General features: G+C 40.4%; 1 protein-coding gene across 4 annotated transcripts in view; it reads right to left on the bottom strand.

The window, feature by feature from the left end:
* Nucleotides 1-3310: 3310 nt before the first annotated feature.
* Nucleotides 3311-26944, bottom strand: part of LOC123762393 (serine/threonine-protein phosphatase 2A 56 kDa regulatory subunit gamma isoform) — a 121543-nt gene continuing 97909 nt past the window's right edge. For all 4 annotated transcript variants that reach the window (XM_069324480.1, XM_069324486.1, XM_069324485.1 and 1 more), the window contains exons 11-13: nt 18572-18673; nt 17207-17402; nt 3311-10125 (exon numbers count right to left, since the gene is read on the bottom strand). In XM_069324480.1, the coding sequence (XP_069180581.1) occupies nt 9973-10125; nt 17207-17402; nt 18572-18673 (451 nt within the window). In that variant the 3' untranslated portion in view covers nt 3311-9972. The remainder of the gene's footprint in view (nt 10126-17206; nt 17403-18571; nt 18674-26944) is intronic.

Here is a 26944-nt window from a genome sequence, read left to right as displayed (position 1 = left end):
CACATATTGGCCTGAGTTTACCTTAGTGCCACAAGAAGCCTGTGGCTTATGAAAGGTCTTCACATTATTCAAGTGGATTGTTTTCCAGTTGTATTTTAAACAGGAGTAATATTTGGCTCTGGCGGGTAATACAGGAATGCAGTCTTGGCTCCGGTAGGTAACACAGGAATGCAGTCTTGGCTCCGGCAGGTAACACGGGAATGTAACACGGGAGGTAACGAAACTTTGGGATGAATGGAGGCGGCCGTTTAATCCCCTTAAGCAAAAATGCCTGGGGCCAAGTACGAGCTTGGGAAAAACAATAAAAAAAAAACAGGGGCCAAGTACAGGCTTGGGAAAAAAGTACTTTGGAAACAAATTTGAGAAAACCCAGGGACCAAGTACGGGCTTGGGAAAAAATTCGAGAAAACCCAGGGGCCAAGTACGGGCTTTTCGGAAAAAGCCAAAAGCACGTACTTGCCCCGATATCCACTACATCCCATTGGCTAGATAGGATCCAGCTGAAGTAGGATCAAAGGATAAAGCAGGTAAAATTCGTGCCACAGGAAGGGTGGACCAGAAGGGACATGGAACCGAACCCAGGGAGGGCCCGACACCAAAAACCTAGAGGGAAGGAAAAGTAAACCCCACTCCACGTAACAGGAAACCCCACCTGGAGGGGTCGAATGGGGCGCAAGGGATCCCCAGTCAGCCCCCCTCCCCAACCCCGGGAACCTCCACACCAGGACCCGGGGCCGAATCATCCCCCAAAGCCCTGGCCTCTAAAGAAAAAACTGGAGCAGCCGTAAAAACACTAAGGAAGGGGGCCCCACTGGTGAAACGTATACGCAACGGCTGGAGGAACCGACTCGAATGCCTCCGTCGCCACCCCGGAAGGGGCATCCCCGAAAATGCCAGTCTCAAAATCAGCTAAACCCTGCCCCGATCCCGAAGCCTTCAGACGCTTCTGAGCCGGAAGCAAGAGGGGGGGACCAGAAAGCACCACAGCAGGGGAAGAACAAGGGGGAGCCAACCAAACCAAGGCCGAAACGACCCCACACCCCCAAGTCCGGGACCTTATAAGCAAAACGGGGCGGCTACGGGGCTTTCGGGGTAGCAAACAACCTAGCGCGTTGCAGCAATATACCAAGCACGCAATGCCAGAGGCGCCAGCACCCAGAGTGTATCATCAGCGGACTGGATGAACAGAGTCACAAACAAGCAACAACTCTCAGGACTCTGGGTCGAAAGTGTAACCGACCCAACAGGTATCTGGACGGAGGCAAAACCGTGAGCACCACCCCGAGACAAAGGGACAGAGCAACCCCCCAATCAAACTCCCAAAATGTGAGTGGGGACTCAGGGGTCACATCCAATGGACCCACTCGCCCCTGTGGGGGTTTCACAGGGCCCTTAGCTTTACAATCTCCACTAAGGAAAGCCCAGGCAGGGTACTACTAACCAGCTCCCAATATTACCAAACTTTTAAGACTGCACCCCCGGGACGTGTTTGCACATGGGGGGAGCCTAGTGGAGGTACCACCAATATATATACAGAGGGTGTGACCCAACCCAAGGGCAGACCCCTGAAGGCAAGGAACAAAAAAAATTAAAAAAAAAAAACGCAAAAGTGTACTTAAAGGATGCAGAGCCGGCCACTGTGAGAGGCGAAAACTAGCTGCGTAATAACCCTGCGCCCCTACCAGTGACAAATACTACCTCCTACCCAGAGACAGAGTGAAAAAAAAAAACAAAAAACAGCTGACTCCAAGGGCGGACAAGTAGTAGTAGGCCTCCATCAGTCTCAGGAGACTATGGAGTTGCACTCTGGTTGTCGGTCTGGAGTGGCCTCTCCAGGGTAGGTTGATAGGGAGTAGAAGCTGTTACCCATACAGCAGGTCCCCCCCCTCTCCACGGCGCCAAAAGTCTCCAATGGGAAGGCAAACGCCAATACGATTGATTCCAGCACCGCCGCAGGAACTGATAGCTCTGGAGTTGACCTTAAAATTTGTGAAAAAAGGAATTGGGACTCCAAACCCGGAGACCGCCGTGGTCGTGGCCAGAGAAGAACCACCCCATCAAGGGTATGAATGACCCCAACCTCCTGCAGTAGAGCCTGGGCCGCATGACCCCCTGGGATGTGGACGTTCCGGTCCCACACCTACGGGTTCCAGGCAGAGATCGTCATGAAGGAAGCCGGCCTCGGGTGAAAGAGGGCTGTGACGATCTCTGCCTGGAACCTGTAGGTGCGGGACCGGGATGTCCACCTCCCGGGGGTCGTGCAGCCCAGGCTCTCATTCAGGAGTCGATTACAAGCAGTAATTGACACAACGTAGGTAGCTCCCAAAGCGACTTGTGGAAGGAGGCCCCAAGCCCTAAGGGCAGTACTTACAGGGTGCTGAGGGAAGGGGACCCTAAGTGTATACAGCCCAAGTACTTGTGAATATACTCCCAGCTCGCACACCACCGAAGCAAGAACAGAAGAAGAACCAGAACTGGAGGTACACAACCGAAGCCCACCGACATCAGCCAAGAACTGACAGGCTCGGCTAGCCGGCAGGGGATCTGGGACTCCCCGTCCCCCCTCCCATGGAGGGGGGGGGGTGCGCAGACGGCAGCGCGTTAGTAGAGATGACGTCATGGTCGTTTGATCGTTTTTCTTCATGGAGTTCTATCCTCTTGTATGGCGTTTGATAGCACCAGAATGGGGGGTGGTTTATCGCGCCTATCTTTGTGGGTGCCCGACCCGGTCAATGGCAGACAGAGTACATAGAGTACACCATATACAGTATAAGGTGTGTCTATAGGCCATTGTTCCTCGCTCCACTCTGAGGGGGCCAGGTTCTGGCTCGTGGTCCCCGGTAGGCCTAGAACTCCATGTACATTGACTGATGCCCAAAGCTTATACATCCGTATCAGCTGGATAGCTCCGGGGAGCCGAAGGGGCTCCCCCAGAAATGTTGTATTTTTTGTTATATTGGCAATTCTGTTATACAAATATCCTGCATTACTGGGTGACAAAGATTTTGCATATGTAAGTTTCTTCATGTGCGCCAACAGCCTTCTAAATTTTCTTATGTAAATCTGAGATAGTCGGGCTGGTAGCTGAAATTATTTGACATGGAATGAAAGATACTGAATTTAAATGTGACAATCTTTATCCCTGATCATTACTCTTCACTGTTGCATTATATCTCTGAGATCATCTATTACAGTACTTTCTCAACATCACCCACAGCTTCATGACCTCTTAAACTTCATTCTGTCATTATTATTGATCTTAAAACACAAATGACAAGCTTATTACTAAATATTAAGGAAAACAACAAGCTGCCATAGCAGATCATTTATTGTTAATATTCTATTTCCACATGTACACTTAAAAGATAAGACAACTCTATGAACAAAAATCAAAGAAAAGAATGAATGACAAAAAAAAAAAAAAAAAATAATGATCTGACATGTTGATATGGCATGATGATATACAGAACACAGGGGTTGAACACCAAATGGTAATATCATCAAGACCAAGAATAGGGTTAAATATTGTGCTATTATCAGATTTAGATTATGCCAATAATAGTGCAACGCCAAACAATGTCCTTCCTTGAGTCGTCAGGAATTACAGGCTTGCCAATCACATCAAGTGCACCCCATTCCTCGTAACTTGCAGTAGTAAGAACACAACACTAATCGTGACATCCTGATGCACAATATAAATCCCATTCTTGGCCTCAACACAAATTTGGCATAAAATGTATTATTAATGGCCATCTATGAACATAAGATAAATTTTCATCAGCAAATTTACAGTAGCTGTTTTGAGAAAAGAATGTCACCCTACATTCTTGTACTTGCCTCAGTAAACATATTAGTGACCTTATCCACTAACTCAATTTTGTTTTTGTACTGCACAAGTGCAGCAGCCACACTTCTACAAGGGTAGACTTTTGGGACAAAATGTTAGCTTGTTAACCATTCTCTTACCACTGACAAAGCATCTTTCTTTTCTTAAACCAGCATAGAGGCACTGGACATAAAGTAGTATTGTTACAATGAAAGTTACTTAGCTTCATGAATACCAAAACATGATTTCTGATAGTATTGATGGTTCCCTAAGAAGAGCAAGAGAGAGAGAGAGAGAGAAGGAAACTGTCAAGTGTCAAGTAGCACAAAAGACATCCGAGTGACATTCAAGAAAGACTGAGTATTCTAGGTGATGGAAGCATATAAGAAACTTTATGAAATTAACAGTCACCTCTCCTTACCTGGCTTCTAGTGAATTTGCAAGAAATTACAGGCTTCAATACATTTTAATACATTATTCACCTTAATGCAGTATGCATACAAGGAATTTGAAGTTTTGGTGGAGAGAAAGTGATGCACATGATATATGAATATAGCAACAAAGAATTATTGTGTGGTATGTTTGAATTATGTTTGTGTACACATAACCAAAATATAGTTTTGATTCTCCTTAAATTACAGCACTAATTGGTACTTTGAGTACCGCAACAATTTATAAGAAAGAAACAGGACAAACATTTGGGCAACAGCATAATCCTAAACATGTTTGACAACTTTGTTTTAGAACATCAGTTTAATAACATTTGATAGAATTAGAACTTAAAACACAGTTTAATTAAGCAGCCAGAAAAAAATAAAAAATGAGTAATCCAGTTACAGTATATCTTTAACCTCATTATACCAATATACCAGGCACTAATGATAAATCAATTGCAGATAGATCCATTTATCACACTAAGAAATATGGCTTTCTTGTTCCATTAACATTTTGAAATGTAAACCAAAAATAAAGAGTAACACAGCCATAGGGAAGACAAGGGAATACAAACACAAAGACTGGAATGTGTAAGTAAACTTGTTCAAAGTGTTTGCATACAAATTAACAGTCGCACTGCTTTACACAGTGAACTCTCAAACAGTGTAGTGAAGTACAAGATGTAAACTTGTTTGGTTTCTCCCCAAAAAAGAAACAAAAACTGCATTTTGATATTCAGGGAAAGGTCAGATAAACAACCTGCTCTTCCAGTGGAGTCATTACAAGATCTGCATCACTAACAGCACCAACGCAAAGGATAAGACAGTACAGTGAGAAGTTTCACAACATTCTCAACTATACTTCAAAGTTATTACTTTACATACATTGGTTATGATTTCAACACATTAAGTGTATACATATTTATGACTATCAATCAACTGCAGTACTGAAGATGCAACAAGTGCTATTAAGCATTTTTGCTTAACAGACGTAGTGTAATTTTGACCTGCTGGTGTATTTTTTGACCTGCTAAGAACGTATACACTGGACAGACAACAGTAACTGAGGCAGTGTCCTCCCACCTCCCTTTCACAATTCTAATTAAATTTGTGTGTTACCACAGAGTACAACTAAACAAATAGTTGTATATAAATGCTTTGATGAAATTTTCATATTTTTACAAAAACTTTTCTTCCTATTTTGATTATAAAGAAAAGCAATTATATTTTAAATTTAATTACTACCCATGAGAACTACAGCCTACATATACTTGCATTGCATTTATGACACAAGCATTACACAGGACGGATAAGCGAGAGGTGACTTTCCTAAAATATGGAAAGGAACTTCATTTGAAGCAAGTTAAATAATTTATAAAAACAATGTTCAGTCCTCCTTTGAAAACAAAAAAATAAGGAATGTCAATTTAGCTTTCTCAACGTAAGTCTTATCTGACACCACAGTTTCTGGAATGTAATACAATCAAAATTAAAAAAAGGTGACTTAAGGCAAGAAGTCACAAGTCTTTCTACAGGAATGCACACTCCTCAGCCTTTACCAACCGGTCTCTGGGTGTAGAATTGGAAGGGAAAGGATGTTAAACCCAAGTTGCTTCCACTACATGTGTGACAATATCAATGATGCCCAGTGTAACTTATGATGATGCCAATTTAATATTTTTGACAGAAAAACATCATTACAGGCAAATTATTAATTAACACCGAGTACACTGATCTCGTCACACTGCATACATTGGCTTTTCACACAGGAAGAAATATACAGAGAAAGTATTGTACCAAATGTGAATGTTGATAATGTAATGGAACTACAGAGTACGGGCGGCCACCACTGCAGGGCTACAAAAGGTGCCTGGGCTGCAATGATAGTATCAATGTAAAAACTTGGCTTCTTATGGACTTACCAAGGTCACAAATGGCTTACCTCAGTGTCACTTAAATATTACAAGTACTGTAATCCAACACACCTAATTCTAGGTCACATTATACCTGCGGCATTTTGTGTTTTCATGAAGAAAAAACATTGAGCAGTTTCTCATACTATCAAAATAGAAATGGTAGCTTTGGAAGCAACTGAGTCATAGTCCAGTCATATTTTCAAAAATACAAGAAGCAAGAATGAGATATCTTAACAGTTTCATACTCATCTAACAAAAGGTTATACTAATTTATGTCTTTACAAGGCTTATACACTTACTCATTTATTGTGACTACCAGTAAAGCCTATCAATACATAGTGGCTTGTCTACTGTTAGCCTTTTATATTACAATATTTATCATCTCACAGCATCTTGGGTTCCTAACACTTAGGGTAAGACAGCACCGAAATAAAATTGTGGGTGATATGACAGGGTTCTGGGCTAAAGAGGTATCCAATGCAGAAATATTGTATGTAATAATTGGCAAAACTGTTCTCTGTACTGCTCCACAATAAAAGCTTATTTGCAATATGTTGTATTAAAAAAGCAAGGTCTTATTGAAGCATTTAACAGTTCAGATGTGCCAGTCATGACATGAAGTGATGTGCTGGGGATGCACTGGTGGTAACAAAAAGATGACAATTCAATGACATGAGTTTGAGGTAGGATGAGCAACTGATGAGGCTGAAGGAGCCAAAGATGAGCTGGGCATAGGAGGAGAAATTAACAAGTTGTCTATTAAATTAATTAGTGCGAGATGAAACTTTATTCTCATTTATACACGATGAATGCATTATATTATGAAATTCAAATATCACTTTTAGAATATGTGAAGGACATGAATGTGTATGCAATAATGATGAATAAAAATGATAATCATGAATATGGATAATACAGCATTAAAATTTACAGGATACAATATTATTAGAACACTAGTTACAATATTTTTGTTGAGGTTCAAAGCTCTGATTCCCATTTCATAATCCAAGTTTTGGGAACTGTACGAGGTAAATGCGAACTGGGCAAGAAACAATTTCCCGATGAGGGTCTCGCTACTTGGATCCCCCCCCCCCCTCCCCATCGTGACAGTGATTTCAATGGAAAAATAGAACTGAGCATGAAACATGGAATGGGCAGAACAAGTTAGCATAAAATGCTTATCATGAATAACACACAAAAATGCTTATCATGAATAACACACAAAAATGCTTATCATGAATTATGCTCCCTCATTGTCAACATGCAATCATTAATTCTCTATCATGAAAATCATCTAAAGGAGCAAAGAAAAATAGCAGGAACAATCTTAACTATGGATAAGGCTCGGATTTTAACTCTATGGTTCATAGACAATTAAATATGAGAATGAAGGGGTTACTGCAACAGGCAAGAGGGAGAGCATGATACTTAGCAAAGGGAGGAAGAGCATAACTTGCATCAAGTGAGAGAGAGAGATCGCAAAACACTTAGGAAGAGGACAAAGATCAACCAAAGAAGCACTGTCAGAATGTCACTCGTTCACTACACGGGCCTTTGGTCTACACAAGTTCCAATATATATATGTGATGATCGATTAAGCAGAGCCCGAGAAGATAATTCACCAAGGCTCTGAGTGTGTGTGACACCAAAACAAGCCTCACAGGACTACTACTGCAAGATCTAATGCAATGATCAATTACACGTGCATAATGCTCGGCAATCACTACCACTTATCAGGGTCTTGCTACTACATACAGCACGCACATGCATACACTCACGTGGCGGTCAAAGCAACCTTGCTGTACGTCCTACACCCTGGAGTGCAGCTCATTTTATGGCAATTTAATCAGGACTTTGCTAAATCAGTATATAATGGGCAATCTGCAGTTATACTTCTAAAAATATTGTACAACATAATCTTCCAATAAACTCTGGTTATAGCTATCTGAACATAATAACACAACATATTCCACATGAGTTATCTAATACTATCTGTTAAATGTTTATTACCTAAAATTTAATTCTTAAATCATTGCAGCACTATCTATATCAGGTTATTTAAAGTTCATGTCAGAAATCCAGTAAAATGCAACTCCCAGTTTCTTATAAACTTGTGAAGGACACTAATACCTGCTATGGTTTAGCCATCACTACATCAACTCCCAGCGAGGCAATTAATGATGTTGACCCTGCAAGATAATCTATCAAGGCTCGCACTTAATTCACTTGGTTAACTAACAACCTTTACAAGAAACAAACATACAGCTATAATGGCATTTAATCATCACAGTAATCAGTTGACAGGATGTTGAATCATGAAATAGGCTGTTTCAATTATCTTCAAAACAAAAAATTGGGCATGCCTATTTACGAACACAAATGGGCCTATTAGGTCTCTCAAAATACAACTGCATCATAAATGAACAAGCATTCACAAATATATATAAGAAAATAATTATATGACAATCACTCAGATTGCAAAGGCATATGGTAGGATGTGCAAACATTCCCTGCAACCAAGTTCTGAATTATTTGACCACGAATACTCAGCTTAAATTGAAGTTCAAATTTGGTTTGCAATTTGAGTGGTTCCACTTGGAATACCTGAATGTAAGTTGCATCTGAAATACACACCCATTCATAATTTCTCTACTGAAAAAGAAGCAGCCATTCATACAGTTAACACCACCACAATGAACTGAACACATTAAAATAACACAGTAATGGCAGACAAGTCTATTGATATGGCCCATAGCTGCATAGAAGGACATACTATCTTTCATAACCATCAAATATACATCCCATTACATGCTAAACAGACATGCCCATATAAAACCATTCTCATTACATTGTAGATATAATCTACGGAAGAAATGGATCCAGATCACAACAACCAAATGCAAGACATTCACTCATTAATGTCCTTGGCTCTAGCGAGCACTTCATTATGCAAGACATCACAGTTACACTTTTGGATAAATTTCACTGTAAAAGACGTATACAGTATGAGAGTTTGGTTCTTTGATAGATCAAGAGTCTGGTCTTGAATGATTGAAGAAATCCTGCACTGCAGCTTCATACTGGCTCTCTGGGTTTGATAAATGGCCACACTGACAACCGCACACTTCCTGAATTCAGTCTAGCTAACTAGATGAGTGTTTGTGTATAAACTCATTATATGCTAAAAAGTGCACACTGTGAAGATTCCTAGAGATATCTCCAGAGTTTAACTTCAGATTCTCGCAAGTTCAAAAATATCAGGAAATCTGTGTTACTGTACATCATCACAATAATAGATTAGGTTTGGCTCATGATTCATTTTGATCTATAAAATGCAAAATTCCTTAGCTGAAAGTAAAATATGGGATACAACCTGTTAACTTAAAAATTTCCCATGAAATTTATTAAATGAATTATAACATTAGATACATGTATTTGACATTGGTTTAGGTATGGAAAACAGAGACAAATCTCGTGTCATTTCCACTTTGGTTTTAAATAAGTAGAGCTATAGTAACTTTTAACCAAAATATAAGTGTTTTACCTGTTGGAAATATTTTTAACTTGTTTCCTTTGCTAGGTAGGCTGACACAAACTTAACATTCTGCAAAAAAATTAAAACCTTTAATAAATTAATGACCTCCTGAGTCAAGAAAATTGATCAAGATGCATTACTCGGCACTACTCCATACTGCCACTACTCTGGGTCATTAAATAACCACGGTAATGCAGGTCGGTAGTGCACCACTTTTACGATTATCTTGGGCACCTAGTTAACGCAGACATATCAAGCGATCTAGCTTGTTGTGGCAGCCAGTTCTGGTGATGTAGTGAGATAGTCATCGGCTCGCTTGTGGTCGCTCAGAGCCTTGATTGTATACTGGTCATGCGGTAGTTCACTCTTCCTTCGCAGTAATGGCTTCTCTTTATTGCGCACCTTTTTCACTTGCTGTGGAAAATAAAAGTTTTTTTTTTTTTTTTTAAATACTGTGTGACCCTTAATCTAGTTATAAAAAACTAGGATGCATCTATCAAATCTAAATCATTCCTTCTAAATAAATGAAGTACTGTATAATCAATTTTAAAAGTGCAGTGCAATTTGAGCCGGCATCTAAGATGTACATGGTTAATATGCCACCACAGCACATTAAGGGTGTCTAACCATGTTTTCTCAACATTTGTTACTTTTTTAACTATAAAAGTCTAGATACTGGCTATATTTTGAGTTATATTTGAAAGAAATATGACAATTCTATTTGTATTTGATTCTTTAAGCCTTAAACTGCGCAATATATTTATAGCTGGGGTGAGTAACTATTGCAGGACTGCGTACCACAGCTATATATGGTTGGGAGTACCACGCAAGATTTACAAGTCCCATTTAAAAAAAAAAAAAATCATGGGGTAACATTCCCGGGTGTGAGAGCCTCAGTACCGAGTGAGCAACCAGGGCTGGCGCACGCAGCATGAGCTAACAGCACTGCTGTTCAGCGTGTGACCACAGCATCGCCTAAAAATGTCAAAATATATATATTCCTGCTATTATTTAGCGATGACAGTATTACAGAAGACTCCTGGCTATGATAAAAATTACCAGGATTTTGATAATTAGTGCTGTGCATAGTATGGTGGGAGGAGTAATCTTGGTGAGGGAGGTAGCGTCATCTGCCGACTCTGTATTCACCTAGTTGTGTTTGCGGAGGTTGAGCTTTGCTCTTTCGACCCGCCTCTCAACTGTCAATCAACTGTTTACTAACTACTTTTTTTTTTCCACACCACACACACATACACACCCCAGGAAGCAGCCCGTGACAGCTGACTAACTCCCAGGTACCTATTTACTACTAGGTAACAGGGGCATTCAGGGTGAAAGAAACTTTGCCCATTTGTTTCTGCCTGGTGTGTGAATCGAACCCGAGCCACAGAATTACAAGTCCTGCACGCTATCCACCAGGCTACCAGGCCCCCCCCCCAGACCCTCTGTGTGGCCACCTGTTACTGTCTGCACTCATCATATCAGCTTAGTGGTTCTCTATGAACACAAATAATAACAGCAAAAGGAGTATGTTGAGAGGAGCCATTTTGGTGAGGGAGGTGGTGTCTGACTTGTCATGCTGTGTAAGGTGGCCATTATGCTGTTTGGACACCATACCAGTTTAGTTGTACAGTTATGGTGAATAAAACATGTAGATACTTATATATAATGTGTGTATGTAGTGTAATAACACCACAAACAGTATGGTTGGGGGAGGAATGTCAGTGTGTCTGGCCTTGAACGAATGAGGGTGGGAGAGCGCGTCAGCTGACTCTGGCGACCTCTGTTATTGTCTGAACTCATCATACATGCTTAGTTGTACAGTTATGGTGAAAAAAACATGCAGATACTTATATATAACCTGTGTATATAGTGTAATAACAGCAAAATTATTTGTTTATTGTTTTATGAACATAATAACTGAATCACTAATATGCACACAATACTTTTGAATACTGTATAGCAATGATTCACACACATTTTATTATGTAAATATATCATACTACACACTATTGAATAATATTAATAAAAAAAATGGAAAAAAATCAGACATTGAAATAATTATGTAATACATATCTTTGTGGCAACTCCCGCCTGACAGCTCGCGCAGAGCTGACTGCCTCCGATGATTACTCTGTCAATGCCTCACTTTTGCCAGACTTCCTCGCCCTATTGCAGCCAAAATATGTCGCCTACGATTTTTTTCCCCATTATCAGGGAACACAAACACTTTTATAAAATTATTTTTTTTATTTATTGCGCCAGGGCGTGTTGCAGGCTATACTTGCAAGAGCAGCCCAGGAGTTAAAGTTACCATCAACTGTGCAAAAATAAGTGGCAATACTAGCAAGTTGCCAACTAGTCATTTAATCTGAGTTTGATAAAAACTTCACAATACACAAATGAACAGGCCTTGCAAACAAAATGCTGAAAAAGTTACTTTATTATGCAATTATTTTTTTATAAAAATATTTATGAAAAATCTAACGAAACAAATTATTATTGTACATAAAATTTTGTTTGGTCTTTCTAGTGATACCAAACAAATGACATGGTAATATTATTTCTTTAAAATGTGGACAAAAGAAAAAATTACTTTTGTTTTTTAAACTCTAGTCATAGTAAACATGTTTATGTTTTAAAAGTTAAATATTACAGAATAGAAGTCATTAAAACATTTGAGAGAAAATATGGTTAACCACTGTTATCTTCTTGAGATGTTATCTTGAAATGATTTCGGGGCTTAGCGTCCCCACGGTCCGGTCCTCGACCAGGCCTCCTTTTTTTTTACACCCCCCCCCCTCCCCCCAGGAAACAGCCCGTAGCAGCTGTCTAACTCCCAGGTACCTATTTACTACTAGATAACAGGGGCATCAGGGAGAAAGAAACTTTTTGCCCCTTTGTCTCCTCCTCCACCGGGGATCGAACCCGGAACCTCAGGACTACGAATCCAAAGTGCTGTCCACTCAGCTGTCAGGCGCCTGTTAAGTACAACAGATGCAGCCAGCCTAAAATACCAAGCTCATATTCCTTGTCTGCACAACTCCTTCTTCCCTGCATACCTCTACATCTTACCAAGTGTGCAATTAAATCAAACTCGCACATTTCCAGAGACCCATCATGCAATCTGCGAGTTTTTATTTAATTTTTTTTTTTAGACTGTTTCTAGGGGTTTCTTCTTCCTTATACATAATTTTCGAGGTGTTATAATGGCACTATTGTAACATTACATGAAAAGATGCTAGTGGGATTCATAACTGTGTGAAGTATATCTTTTGCCTGTCAATTATGGTGAAATTTATCCAGTTAGAGCTTCATATCCATTCACAAGGTTTGGTACACAAACACCTGCAAGCCGCTAACAATAAAAAAAAAGTAGATGCAGGACTCTGAAGAATGTAATACACAAATAAATGAAATACAAATATTTTTCCTTAGGACAAAAATTAAGACGGTGGCAAAATCCAAAACGATAAGACTTAGGAATCATAAACATGATTGCTAAGAATCACAGCATTTAAAAGAAGTAGAAGGAAGGCAGGATAAAACAAGAATTCATAGAGAACAAACTTGTTCAGAAGGTGATGCTCAAGAGAAGCTTTTAAGGGCAAGGAAAAGAAACATGGCACCCTTCCAAAGATTTGAGTCACTGCAAGCACATCCTCAAGCAACAAATTGGAAGTAATGTTGTGGAACACAAGAGTACATGGCAGAGCAGGCCCTCAAGATGCTGAAGAGAGGGGACCAAAACCACAAGGCCCAGACACACCTTTTGAAATGCCCGGGTAATCCAGGACACAGAGTGCTGGAAGGTGTTCAGACAAAAGAGTAACAGATGATAATAACAAAGATAGCCATCACCATAGGAAAAGACAACACAAAAGAGACTGACTTTTCTGGTTTCAATTAAGATAATATTAACGTGTTATTTTCACAAACACGGTGAAAACAGAGCACCTGGTAAAATTTTATTTAAAAATAATTAAAGAATATAAGGAGCATAAACGAAAACTATTTACATAGCAGCTCTGGAAATGAAAAAGCAAGCTTGGATCAAGATGTAGAGAGCCTAAACAACAAATTAGTTAAACAAGGTCAGATATAAGGAATTATGGAAAGAAAAGGAACTTTGGAAAACTAAAGGAAAAATCTTGAAGGAGAAAAATAAAGTATTAAAAACCTTTTGAAGAAGTCAAATCAAATCTAGATGCTAGTGATCTAGCAGCTAGATGCTAGATGCATTTGCAATGCATGTGATAAACTAGGCAAGGATATTCAACAGTGAAACAATTTTTGTTAGTAAAGATGGAAAGGTTTCACAGAATATAGAGAGGATACAAAACAAACTTACGCATAAGTGGTCAAAGAGAAAGAAATATTAGGAAGAATTGGTTAAGGAAGCAAGTAACTGGACTAGCCAGAAAAGCAGACATCAGACAGAAAGTTAAGAGAGGAACTGGCATCAAACCTAAAGCTGGTATAAAACAAGGTTGATAGAATGAAGTTCCTAATAATTTTTGGTTGCAAAGCAAAGGCAATAGCATCTGAGTTAGAAAGATAAAAAAAAGAAAAAAACTGCTGAATGTAATGAAACGCCATTTTCTAGTAGAGGCCCCAGGAGGCTCCCTGAAGCTATCCGAACTGATATGTGCTATATTAGTTTGGGGTCATCAGTCACAGGAGTTCTTATGCCCACTAGGGGACCACGAGCCAGAACCTGCCCCCCCCCCCTACTCCCTCAGAGAGGCGCAGGGAGCAATGGCCTATGAGCACTAGACATTTAAAGTATGTCATAATTGCCATCGACCAGGGAGGGCACCCAGAAAGATATGTGAAATAAAACACCACAATCTGGTAAAAATTGCCCCTATATCCGAAAAGAGCAAAAGAACTCCCCCAGAAAGAAAACAAACAAGCAACACGTCATCACTGGAGGACATTCTACAACAGTCCACTCCATGGAACTGGGAGAGAAGTGAGACCATCTGTGAGAAGGATACACACACACACACACACACACACTGCACATGATTCACACTACGAACTAAACACAGCATCCAGAAGATAAGCTACTCACAGAGTTCTGTTTAAAGAGGAAAAGACTGAAGTGACATTGAACCATTGGGAAGCAATCGAGTAATTTGAGGCCAGTCCAACACCAGACTGAGATGATTCAGCATACTGAATAGAGCTGCAGGTGGCTGGGAAAGTGAGGCCAACTGAATCCCAGACTAGGTTGAACCAAGTCCGAGCTTGGGACAGAACCATGTCCGAGCTTAGGACAGAATCAAGTCTGAGCTAAGGATAGAACCAAGTCCAAGCTTAAGACAGAACCAAGTCTGAACTTGGAAGAAAACAAAACAGAACTTCCTCCAGTTCACCAGGAATCTGTACCTGGCAAGCTGGGAAAGAACTATATCCATGGTTTGCACACTGACTGTAAATTCAAACCAGTCCATCATTGAAGCAGGCCAACAATAGATGGACCCCCGAAAGATGCAGCAGGATCACAACCCCCTATGCTAACCTAGTAAAGATCTTAGACCCAGATTCAAGACAATATGGAGAACTAGAAATTGGTGAGCCAGTCACACTAACATCATACATAAGTAAAGTTTTTGAAAGAGTGACAAGTTATCACAAGTCTGGCCCCAGGCTGGGCTTTGGGTGTAGAAGACTTTCCAAAACTCATTCCAGTATGATCCAGGTATGAGAGAGGGGGGGGGGCCAAGTTTTTATCTCTGGTAGGCCTGTCTGTCTGGGCATAACTGGCCGAACCCCTCACAGTGTTCAAGAAGAGAACTGGATAAGCACCTCCAAAGGATACCTGATCAACCAGGCTGTGACTCATACGTCAGGCTGTGAGCAGCCGCGTCCAACAGCCTGGTTGATCAGTCCGGCAACCAGGAGGCCTGGTCGACGACCAGGCCGCGGGGACGCTAAGCCCCGGAAGCGCCTCAAGGTAACCTCAAGGTAGGCCATTAAGGATTCACAAGGGCCGATGTCACTTGTACACTTGTAGGTGTGGAACTTCTATCTCACTGCAGCTAGCTACAAGGAAACCACCATTCAGCCCCTCCAGAAAATAAATATACAAAAAAATTACACAGTGGAGTGTAATTTTCCAGGAAAAGCTAATTTAACTTAGCTAAAAGCAAGAAGTCAATGATAGGCTCAGCTGAGGTTACAGGTGTTGCATGGGCTATATCAAGTAGAAGTGATAGGGCAGGCTGCCTCAGATTCCCCCAGGTGACCTAAGCAGCCATTTGGCGACAGTCCATTACATCACAGTGGTAAAAGTTGTTTTCCATGTTTCTCTCTGTGTTCCTAGGTCCCATCAAACAATCACTCATTTGATTGCATTAATGCTTTTTGGTGGGTTCCCCCCAATTTTATAGTTAATCTTTGTTCCCCTGCTCCCCTTGCTCTGTAGACCAAGACAGATTTTGGTTCTGGCTCCTGGTAGCCAATGGATGAGTCTCGGCAACCTGGTGGTTTGGGTTAAAACTTGGTAGTACCAGAACTAAGTTCGGACAGCTACTATGGGGGTCTCTCCCAGAAAAAAGGAGATACAACTACATATTAATCTATAAGAATGTATGAAGACAGACAGACAGACGCACTATGTTGAAACTAGAAATATGCAGAACAAACAACCTGTCACAAACCAGCGAGAGTTTAGAAAAAGGCAACAAAGATAGAGGAACAATCCCCCCTTAAGGAGGTTGTGAATGCAAATTATGTAGAAAAGATTACAGGAAGTAGTTGAATATACTTTGGAGGAGGTTGAGTATAAAAATGTAGAAAGACAAAGTAGTATTGCAATAGAATTTGGAGGTTTTGTATTACAAATTTATGTAGAAAATACATTGGTAAATACTGTAACGGTAAGCTCAAAAACAACTTAAAAAAGGTGCAAAAATATTTATGATAAAATGCTATGAGACAACAGACACCACATGAACAGCTCTTATTCTTTGAAAAAAATAAAGTGATAATACAAACACACATTTGAAAGAGGACTCTCACAGCTATTGAATTATCAATGCTTTTACGAAGGGACATAGATACCATAAGAATGTAATGAGATGATAAGGATTTAAATAAAGCTGAGATGGGTTAAGCAATTTAAAATACATACTTTATGTTAATAAAAAATGTAATACAGAAATAAAAATATATAAAATGAAAAGGGAGGGGAGAAAAGGGGGGGAAGAGAAAAGATAATGCTAATATATTGGCACAGAGCCAGGCACTGGGAGTGATGGGACATTTATTATGGTGAAGACGCGTCAATGCACGAAATACAAATGCACTTATTCTTCCACCTAAAAGGCATTAAGCAATGCCTTTTACAGCAGTTTTAGGTAAAATTAGTTTTTCAATATATTTCCTGGATTACGAATTTTCTTTTTTCTTTTTTTTTGTATTTATGTTCACATTATAAAATCAGTCTCTATCCCAACAAAATTCGGGTACAAGAAATCTGGCTTACCTCTGTTGCTTCACCGCCAATATTGTCGGGGTTGAAGTCATTGTCACTGTCATCTTGTGGTGAAGCCATTAATGATGAACTAGAACCATATAGATTGTTGCTATCAGCAGAAAACTTGTTAAACAATGGATTTTGTACAGCTAAATCTTCTATGTGCTGCCATGCCTCCTCCCGTTCTCGCATTTTCTCTTTTTCTCTGAAAAGTTAAGCTCTGATCAGTATGTATTTTTCTAATGTTTAGCCATAACATTTTCAAATTTTATGGCTAAACATAAATCTTGCATGGTACTTAAATTTATTAATGCCAAGAAATAATGAGTGAACTTTCAATGAGAAAATCCTAATATTACCATGTACTGTACTGTGTTTTATATGGTATTTGCATTTTTCTACTGATAGCATTCTCAATGGTTAGATAACTAAACATTAATCCACTTACAATTGCATTCCATTCATTATTTTATATTTAAGCATTAACAATCACATTAAAACTAAAATAAGCAGGGAATCGGTGTACCGGTAACCGTCATCAGGCCAAAATATACTACGAACAAAACTCTCAAATACTGAATACTTGGCAAACTCTCAACTACTGAATATTATTGAACAAAAACAATGATATTTGATGGTAGCTGTTTTCACCTGTAACAGGGTAACTCATCCTCACAGGGTTATTTCATGTATTATTTGATTTTTATTATCATCATTTTACAAGTGAAGTTTGAATAATACACTTTTACTGGAAATGGCCTTATTCAGCGTAGCCATAACCCATAGTATCAGCACACAGTGCAGTCCCGGGTGTACAGAGGGTACTATGCACACACCACCTTCACCCAAAGTAACAGTCACCATTTATAAGTACAATGGCAATCAATAATCAGGTGCAAATGAGTCTGTACAATGATCAAAGACATCAGTATCAACAATGTAATGTCATTCACCAAGCATAATCATTTAAAATATTTTAAAAGCATACACACTACATTACACAGTATTGATTTTCATTTAAAACTTTAACTCTAAAACACATTTATATTTAGTTTCAAAAAATAAATTGCATTAAACAATTGATGAGAATTCGCCTATGAAGCTGCCAGCCAATCACAAAGAATTAACTACATTTTAACTGACCAGCCACTTATCTAAAATGGCTGACTAATTTGACTGTATAAAACACCAAAAATAATATTGTTGAGAATCTTAAATTATCAGGCCTATAAATTTGTCAAAATTCATTCACCTTTATGACCTCCAACCAACTCCCAGTTTCACATACTATATCAACATACATTTATACAACATGCTAATTCTTTTATCTTCAAATATTCAACCAAAATAAAGATGAAATGAAAGAAGATTTACTTTTGACGTTCTGCTTTGTACTGTTGAGTGCACTCATCAAACAACTTTTGGTTCATTTCCATGAATAACTTCAAAGCATTGTAAATCAGCCCATGTATAGTCCTGCAATAAAACACAAATGGAATTAGTGAGTACCGTGAGTGTATTCACGGATGTATGTGTGTGTGTGTGTGTGTGGGGGGGGGGGGGGTAGAGGGAGGATTGTATCTTACCATAATAATCTAGTTTGAGCTGTATCTACAGGGGAGCAAGATCTTGCAAGACTAAATTGATTTATTTTGTTATTTATTTCTTTATTAAAATATATACAAGTGTTCTTAGATTCTTGTGCAACCACTAGCATGCATTGTGTTTTGGGCAAGTCCTTAATCCTAATTTTCACACACACACACACACACACACACACACACACACACACACACACACACACACACACACACACACACACACACACACACACACACACACACACATTGAGAGGTGAAGCTGGAGGAGGCAGAAGTCACACTGCAGCAAGCTCCTGGAAATATCGAATTACCTAAGTATTGGGAACAGGTTGAGGGCTACAGTGGTGTCCCAGGTTACATAAAGGTTCAGGGAAGAGTAAAAGCAAATAAAATACAATAAACAAGTAAAACTGAGTGAAAATAGCCGAGTGGAAAAGTTTGTTTTGGTCTAGAACAAAATCAAAGATGGCCGCCGCCACCACCCCCACTGAGAATGTAGACACACCAACAGCTGATGGTTTCAAAGGATTCTCAACACAAGATATAAGGAAAGAAGGTGTTCTTGGCAGGTTAGAGATAATTGAGGACATGCAAAAGAAGTATGAAGAAAAAGCGCTTAAATTAGAAGAGGACAATGGAGCTCTTTGGAGTGAGCTTTGCACTCTAAAAGGGAGTATGCTTCAACAAGGTAAGATTATTACTGCATTAACAGACAAGGTAACAAATCAGGAGGAGCAAATCAAGGAACTAGTGAAAGAAAATGAGGCATGGAAAGTGAAGTGTGGTGACTTTGAAGAAATAAACAAGAAGATAGACTCATATGGTGAACAACTCCAAGCAAGCCTAAGGGCTAACATAGAGTTAGGTAAGGATCTCCAACTGGAAACTTCACTGACAACTCACATAGAGGAGGTGAATAAAGAACTAGAAAAGTATAAAGAAGAAATAAAAGCGACATATGCTGAAGTTGTAAAAGAGAAAGAGACTATCAAAGAAGTGTGTTCGGAAGTCAAAACCAGAAATGACCAACAAGAAGCAGAAATTAGGCAAGCAATTAGGAAAGAACTGGTTACCAACAGTAAACTGGTACAAAACACTGCAGATAGAACTAAGTCCATAATCATTTTTGGATGTTTAGAGAAGGAAATTTCATCTAGGGTGGACCGAGCGGCAGAAGAGATGAAAATCATAGAGAAAATAGTAGGTTTAGGAGAAGGCTCAAAGGAAAATGTCAGTGATTTTAGAAGAATAGGAAAATATGAGAAAGAAAAGAACCGCCCCTTAAGGGTGACCTTTAATGGAGTGAAAAACATGATGGAAGTGCTAAGAAATGCCAGGAAACTGCAGAGTGATGAGGTTGGCAAATCTTGGTCAATAAGACAAGACCTCTCCAAGGAAGACAGAGAAAAGCTGAAAATGAACTTAATTGAGGCAAAACGGCTAAATGGGGATAGAAATGAAGAAGACAGAAATTCTTTTTTTTACAAAGTGACAGGGACTGGAAAGCTTGTGAAATGGTACATAAAAACAAAGCAACAAGATCAGTAGTGGAAGGGGGAGTAAAGAGCAAAGGAAAAGGGAACATGTTCCTGAAAATTGTATATACCAACATAGATGGAGTGAGGTCAAAAACTTTGGAGTTGCAAGATATAATCCAGCTTAGGGTCCCAGATATTGTTGCATTATCAGAAACGAAACTTGAAGGAAATATAATAAATGAAGTCATATTCCCAAGAGGCTACTCAGTTTGGAGACGTGACAGGAAAACTAGGAAGGGAGGAGGAGTGGCTGTACTGGTGAAAAAACACCTGAAGGTAAAAGAGTTAATATTTGAAAACCCTCGAGATATTGACATAATGGCATTGCAGGTCTGGAATCAGGATGATAACCTGATAATTGTAAATGCCTACAGCCCACCAGCAAGCAACACGTGGACAAAGGAAGAACTGGATGACAAACGAGAGGGCCTCATAATGGTCATGAGAGATATTATTGTACAAGCAGATAAAGATAAATCACGACTGTTGATACTGGGGGACTTCAACTTTAGAGCAATAGACTGGGAGACCTATGAAGCAAGAACGGAGGACTTTTGGACATGCAGATTTGTGAACCTCATTCTGGAGACATTCTTGTATCAACACATAAAGCAAGCCACAAGAATGAGGGAAGGAGATATACCGTCAGTACTGGATCTAGTATTCACCAGGAAAGAAGAAGAGATTTTTGACATCCAGTACCTTCCTCCCTTGGGAAAGAGTGATCACGTCCTGTTAGACATTAAATATGCTTTAAGATATCATCTAGAAGAAAATGGGGACATTGAAACAGTTGATAAACTCGATTTAAGGAGAGGCAACTATGGGGAACTTCAAAATTTTTTTAATGAGTGTAATTGGACAGAATTGTTGCTAGTCAGGGAAGTAAATGAAATGTATGCCAAATTTTTAAAACTATACGAGGAAGGCACACAAACATTCATACCAAAACAGAGATGCAGGACCAGAAAACAGGATTGGTTCAACAGAAATTGTGAGAGGGCAAGAGACCAAAAGACACAAAAATGGAATCAGTATAGGAAGAGGCCAAACCCCCAAACATACCAGCGATACAAAGATGCGAGAAACAACTATACAGCAGTAAGGAGAGAGGCAGAAAGAAATTTTGAAAAAGGGATAGCAGATAAATGTAAAACAGAACCGGGCCTATTCTACAAATTCATAAACAACAAATTGCAGGTAAAGGATAATATCCAGAGGTTGAAAATGGGAAACAGATTCACGGAAAATGAAAAGGAAATGTGTGAAACACTAAACGAAAAGTTCCAAAGTGTGTTTGTACAAAATGAAATCTTTAGGGAACCAGATACAATAAGAATTCCAGAGAACAACATAGAACACATAGAGGTGTCTAGAGACGAAGTGGAAAAAATGCTCAAGGAGCTCGGTAAGAACAAAGCAGCTGGCCCAGATGGCGTTTCACCATGGGTTCTGAGAGAATGTGCATCTGAGCTCAGCATTCCACTTCACCTGATCTTTCAGGCATCCCTGTGTACAGGAATCGTAGCAGACGGGTGGAAACAGGCTAACATAGTTCCAATCTACAAAAGTGGCAGCAGGGAAGACCCCCTCAATTATAGACCTGTATCTTTGACAAGTGTAATAGTGAAAGTATTGGAAAAACTAATCAAAACTAAATGGGTAGAACACCTAGAGAGAAATGATATAATATCAGACAGACAGTATGGTTTTCGATCTGGAAGATCCTGTGTATCGAATTTACTCAGTTTCTATGATCGAGCCACAGAGATATTACAGGAAAGAGATGGTTGGGTTGACTGCATCTATCTGGACCTAAAAAAGGCTTTCGACAGAGTTCCACATAAGAGGTTGTTCTGGAAACTGGAAAATATTGGAGGGGTGACAGGTAAGCTTCTATCATGGATGAAAAATTTTCTGACTGATAGAAAAATGAGGGCAGTAATCAGAGGCAATGTATCGGAATGGAGAAATGTCACAAGTGGAGTACCACAGGGTTCAGTTCTTGCACCAGTGATGTTTATTGTGTACATAAATGATCTACCAGTTGGTATACAGAATTATATGAACATGTTTGCTGATGATGCTAAGATAATAGGAAGGATAAGAAATTCAGATGACTGTCATGCCCTTCAAGAAGACCTGGACAAAATAAGTATATGGAGCACCACTTGGCAAATGGAATTTAATGTTAATAAATGTCATGTTATGGAATGTGGAATAGGAGAACATAGACCCCACACAACCTATATATTATGTGAGAAATCTTTAAAGAATTCTGATAAAGAAAGAGATCTAGGAGTGGTTCTAGATAGAAAACTATCACCTGAGGACCACATAAAGAATATTGTGCAAGGAGCCTATGCTATGCTTTCTAACTTCAGAATTGCATTTAAATACATGGATGGCGATATACTAAAGAAATTGTTCATGACTTTTGTTAGGCCAAAGCTAGAATATGCAGCTGTTGTGTGGTGCCCATATCTTAAGAAGCACATCAACAAACTGGAAAAGGTGCAAAGACATGCTACGAAGTGGCTCCCAGAACTGAAGGGCAAGAGCTACGAGGAGAGGTTAGAAGCATTAAATATGCCAAAACTAGAAGACAGAAGAAAAAGAGGTGATATGATCACTACGTACAAAATAGTAACAGGAATTGATAAAATCGACAGGGAAGGATTCCTCAGACCTGGCACTTCAAGAACAAGAGGTCATAGATTTAAACTAGCTAAACACAGATGCCGAAGAAATATAAGAAAATTCACCTTCACAAATAGAGTGGTAGACGGTTGGAACAAGTTAAGTGAGAAGGTGGTGGAGGCCAAGACCGTCAGTAGTTTCAAAGCGTTATATGACAAAGAGTGCTGGGAAGACGGGACACCACGAGCGTAGCTCTCATCCTGTAACTACACTTAGGTAATTACACACACACACACACACACACACACACACACACACACACACACACATCCTCAGGAAGCAGCCCGTAGCAGCTGTCTAACTGCCAGATACCTATTTACTGCTAGATGAACAAGCACATCAGGGTGAAAGAAAGACTACGAACCCCAAGCACTGTCCACTCAGCTGTCAGGCCCCTATGTAATACAAATAGTGATATAATTTGTACTAATTGCAGCACCAGTGACAATCATTAAGAGACTTGGTGACCATTGCTCATGCTATTTCATAATCCTGGCGGAGAAAATATAGTCAAGTGAACAATATTTTTTTTGCCATAAAATACTAACCTTGATGAAAACAATGTTAGTGCCAGTTTTATTAATCAAGGAATTCTATAAATTATCCATCAGAAGATGAAACAATCATCTATAGCAATAAGGAAAGTGAGGGTAAGTGGTGACATAACACTATGCTTTGCTACAATCATTTTCCCAGTTTCTGCTACGATATCTGATTCTGATGGGAAGGTGAAAGAACCAATGGCAGGGGGGGAGGTGAATGAGGTGGGTCGGGAAGAGGCAATGTGAGGTAGGGGGGGGCAAGAGGCAATGGGAGGGGGACAAGAGGCAATGGGAGGGGGACAAGAGGCAATGGGAGGGGGACAAGAGGCAATGGGAGGGGGACAAGAGGCAATGGGAGGGGGGGGGAAAGAGGCAATGGGAGGGGGGAAATGCAATGGGAGGTGGGGAAAGGTAATGGGAGGAAGAGGCAACAGGAGGGAGAAGTGGTAATGAAAGAAGAGGCAACAGGAGGGCGCATACCTGGAGAGGATTTCGGGAGTTCTTCTACTTCCCAAGCCTGGCCTGAGACCAGGCTCGACATGTGATAACTTGGTCCAACAGGCTGTTGCTTGGAGCGGCCTGCAGCCCCACATATCTACTGCAGCCTGGCTGGTCTGGCACTTCTTGCAAGAACCTGTCCAAGTGCCTCTTGAATACATCTACTTCCAGCAATATTTCTAATGCTTGCTGGGAGGGTGTTGAACAGCTGTGGACCTCTGATCTTCAGGCAGTGTTCTCTGATTGTGCCTATGCAACCTGTTCTCGCAAATTTAATAAGTCAATATTGACTTAAATATGTGCATAGGTGACATACTTAACATAATAGATACCCTTAAAAAGATCCATAGAAAACACCGACCTTACCTAACCTTGTTAGTATCTTAAGATAAGCATCTTATAGCTTCGTAATTACAATTATTACCTAACCTATAATAGGTATAGGTTAAGTAATAATTGTAATTACGAAGCAATAAGATGCTTATCTTAAGACACTAACAAGGTTAGGTAAGGTCGGTGTTTTCTATGAATCTTTTTAAGGGTATCTATTATGTTTAGTATATCACCTATGCACGTAGTTAATAAGTCAATATTGAATTTACGAATTTGCGAGAACGGGTTGGCCTATGGCATCTCTACTCCTTATTGGTTCTATTCTGTATTTCCTTCCGTACCTTTCGCTCTAGTTTGTTGTTATTCCATTGTGCAAATTTGAAACCTGGCTCCATAGAATTTTCCACATATATTATTTGATACCTTTCTCATCTCCTTTCCAGAGAGAACAATTTTAGAGCTTTGAAACGGTCCCAATAATTTACATGTTTTATTGTTTCTATGTGTGCCGTATATGTTCTCTATATACCTTCTAATTCAGAGAGCTCTTCCACTCTGAAAGGGAAAGCAAGTACCGAGCAATTTTCAAAATGGGACAGCACCAGTGATTTAAATAGTATTAGCATTGCTGTGGGGTCCTGCTTAATACCTGCTTGATGGGGTTCTGAGAGTTTAACTCCCCATGTACCGGCCCGAGGCCAGGCTTGACTTGTGAGAATTTGGAAACTAGATTGTTGCTTGGAGTGGCTCGCAGACTCTCATATCCACCACAGCCCAGTTGGTCTGGCACTCCTGGAATAAAATTATCTAGTTTTCTCTTGAAGAAGTCCACGGTTGTTCCAGCAATATTTCTTATGCTCGCTGGGAGGATGTTGAACAACCGTGGACCTCTGATGTTTATACAGTGTTCTCTGATTGTGCCTATGGCACCTCTGCTCTTCACTGGCTCTATTTTCTTTCATATCGTTCACTCCAGTATGTTGTTATTTTAGTGTGTAGATTTGGGACTTGGCCCTCCAGTATTTTCCACGGGTATATTATTTGATATCTCTCATCTCCTGACCAGTGAGTACATTTGGAGAGCTTTGAGACGATCCCAATAATTTAGGTGCTTTATCGCATCTATGTATGCTGTATATGTTCTCCCATCGGCGGGAGGGAAGGAGGCAGAGGGAGGGAGGGAAGGAGATTGCTGCAGGAGAGAAGAAGGCAGAGGTGGGAGGGAAGGAGGCTGTGGTGGGCCGGAAAAAGAATGGATAAGAAATATGCGGGAGGAAGATATGCCGGAGGATGTGCTAAAGGATAAGGTAGATAATGAAATACGTAAGGATATACTAGAGGATGATATGCTAGAAAATATGCTGGAGAATCATACACTGAAGTATGATAGGTCAGAGGAGGATATGTAAGAGAATTATATACTAAAGGAAATGCTGGAGGATGATATACTAAAGAATGATATACTGAAAGTTGAAATATTAGCAACTGACATGCCAGAGGATGACATGCTGGAGGATGACATGCTGGAGGATGACATGCTGGAGGATGACATGCTGGAGGATGACAAGCTGGAGGATGACAAGCTGGAGGATGACAAGCTGGAGGATGACAAGCTGGAGGGATGACAAGCTGGAGGGATGACAAGCTGAAGGGATGACAAGCTGGAGGATGACAAACTGGAGGATGACAAGCTGGAGGAAGACAAGCTGGAGGAAGACAAGCTGGAGGAAGACAAGCTGGAGGATGACAAGCTGGAGGATGACATACTGGAGGATGACATGCCAGAGGATGACATGCTGGAGGATGGCAAGCTGGAGGATGACATGCTGGAGGATGACAAGTTGGAGGATGACCAGCTGGAGGATGACCAGCTGGAGGACGACCAGCTGGAGGATGACAAGCTGGAGGATGACAAGCTGGAGGATGACATGCTGGAGGATGGCAAGCTGGAGGATGGCAAGCTGGAGGATGACAAGCTGGAGGATGACATGCTGGAGGATGACCAGTTGGAGGATGACCAGCTGGAGGATGACCAGCTGGAGGATGACCAGCTGGAGGATGACCAGCTGGAGGATGACCAGCTGGAGGATGACCAGCTGGAGGATGACCAGCTGGAGGATGACATGCTGGAGGATGACATGCTGGAGGATGACAAGCTGGAGGATGACAAGCTGGAGGATGACAAGCTGGAGGATGACAAGCTGGAGGATGACATGCTGGAGGATGACAAGCTAGAGGATGACAAGCTGGAGGATGACATGCTGATGGATGACAAGCTGGAGGATGCAAGCTGGAGGATGACATGCTGGAGGATGATATGCTAGAGGATGACATGCTAGAGGATGACAAGCTGGAGGATAACATGCTGAAGGATGACATGCAAGAGGATGACATGCTGGAGGATGACATGCAAGAGGATGACATGCTGGAGGATGACATGCTGGAGGATGACAAACTAGAGGATGACATGCTAGAGGATGACATGCTGGAGGATGACATGCCAGAGGATGACAAGCTGGAGGATGACATGCTAGA

The sequence above is a fragment of the Procambarus clarkii genome, chromosome 2 (genome assembly GCF_040958095.1).
Source record: "Procambarus clarkii isolate CNS0578487 chromosome 2, FALCON_Pclarkii_2.0, whole genome shotgun sequence".
NCBI classification, from domain to species: domain Eukaryota; kingdom Metazoa; phylum Arthropoda; class Malacostraca; order Decapoda; family Cambaridae; genus Procambarus; species Procambarus clarkii.
This window is presented reverse-complemented; position numbering and strand designations above follow the sequence as displayed.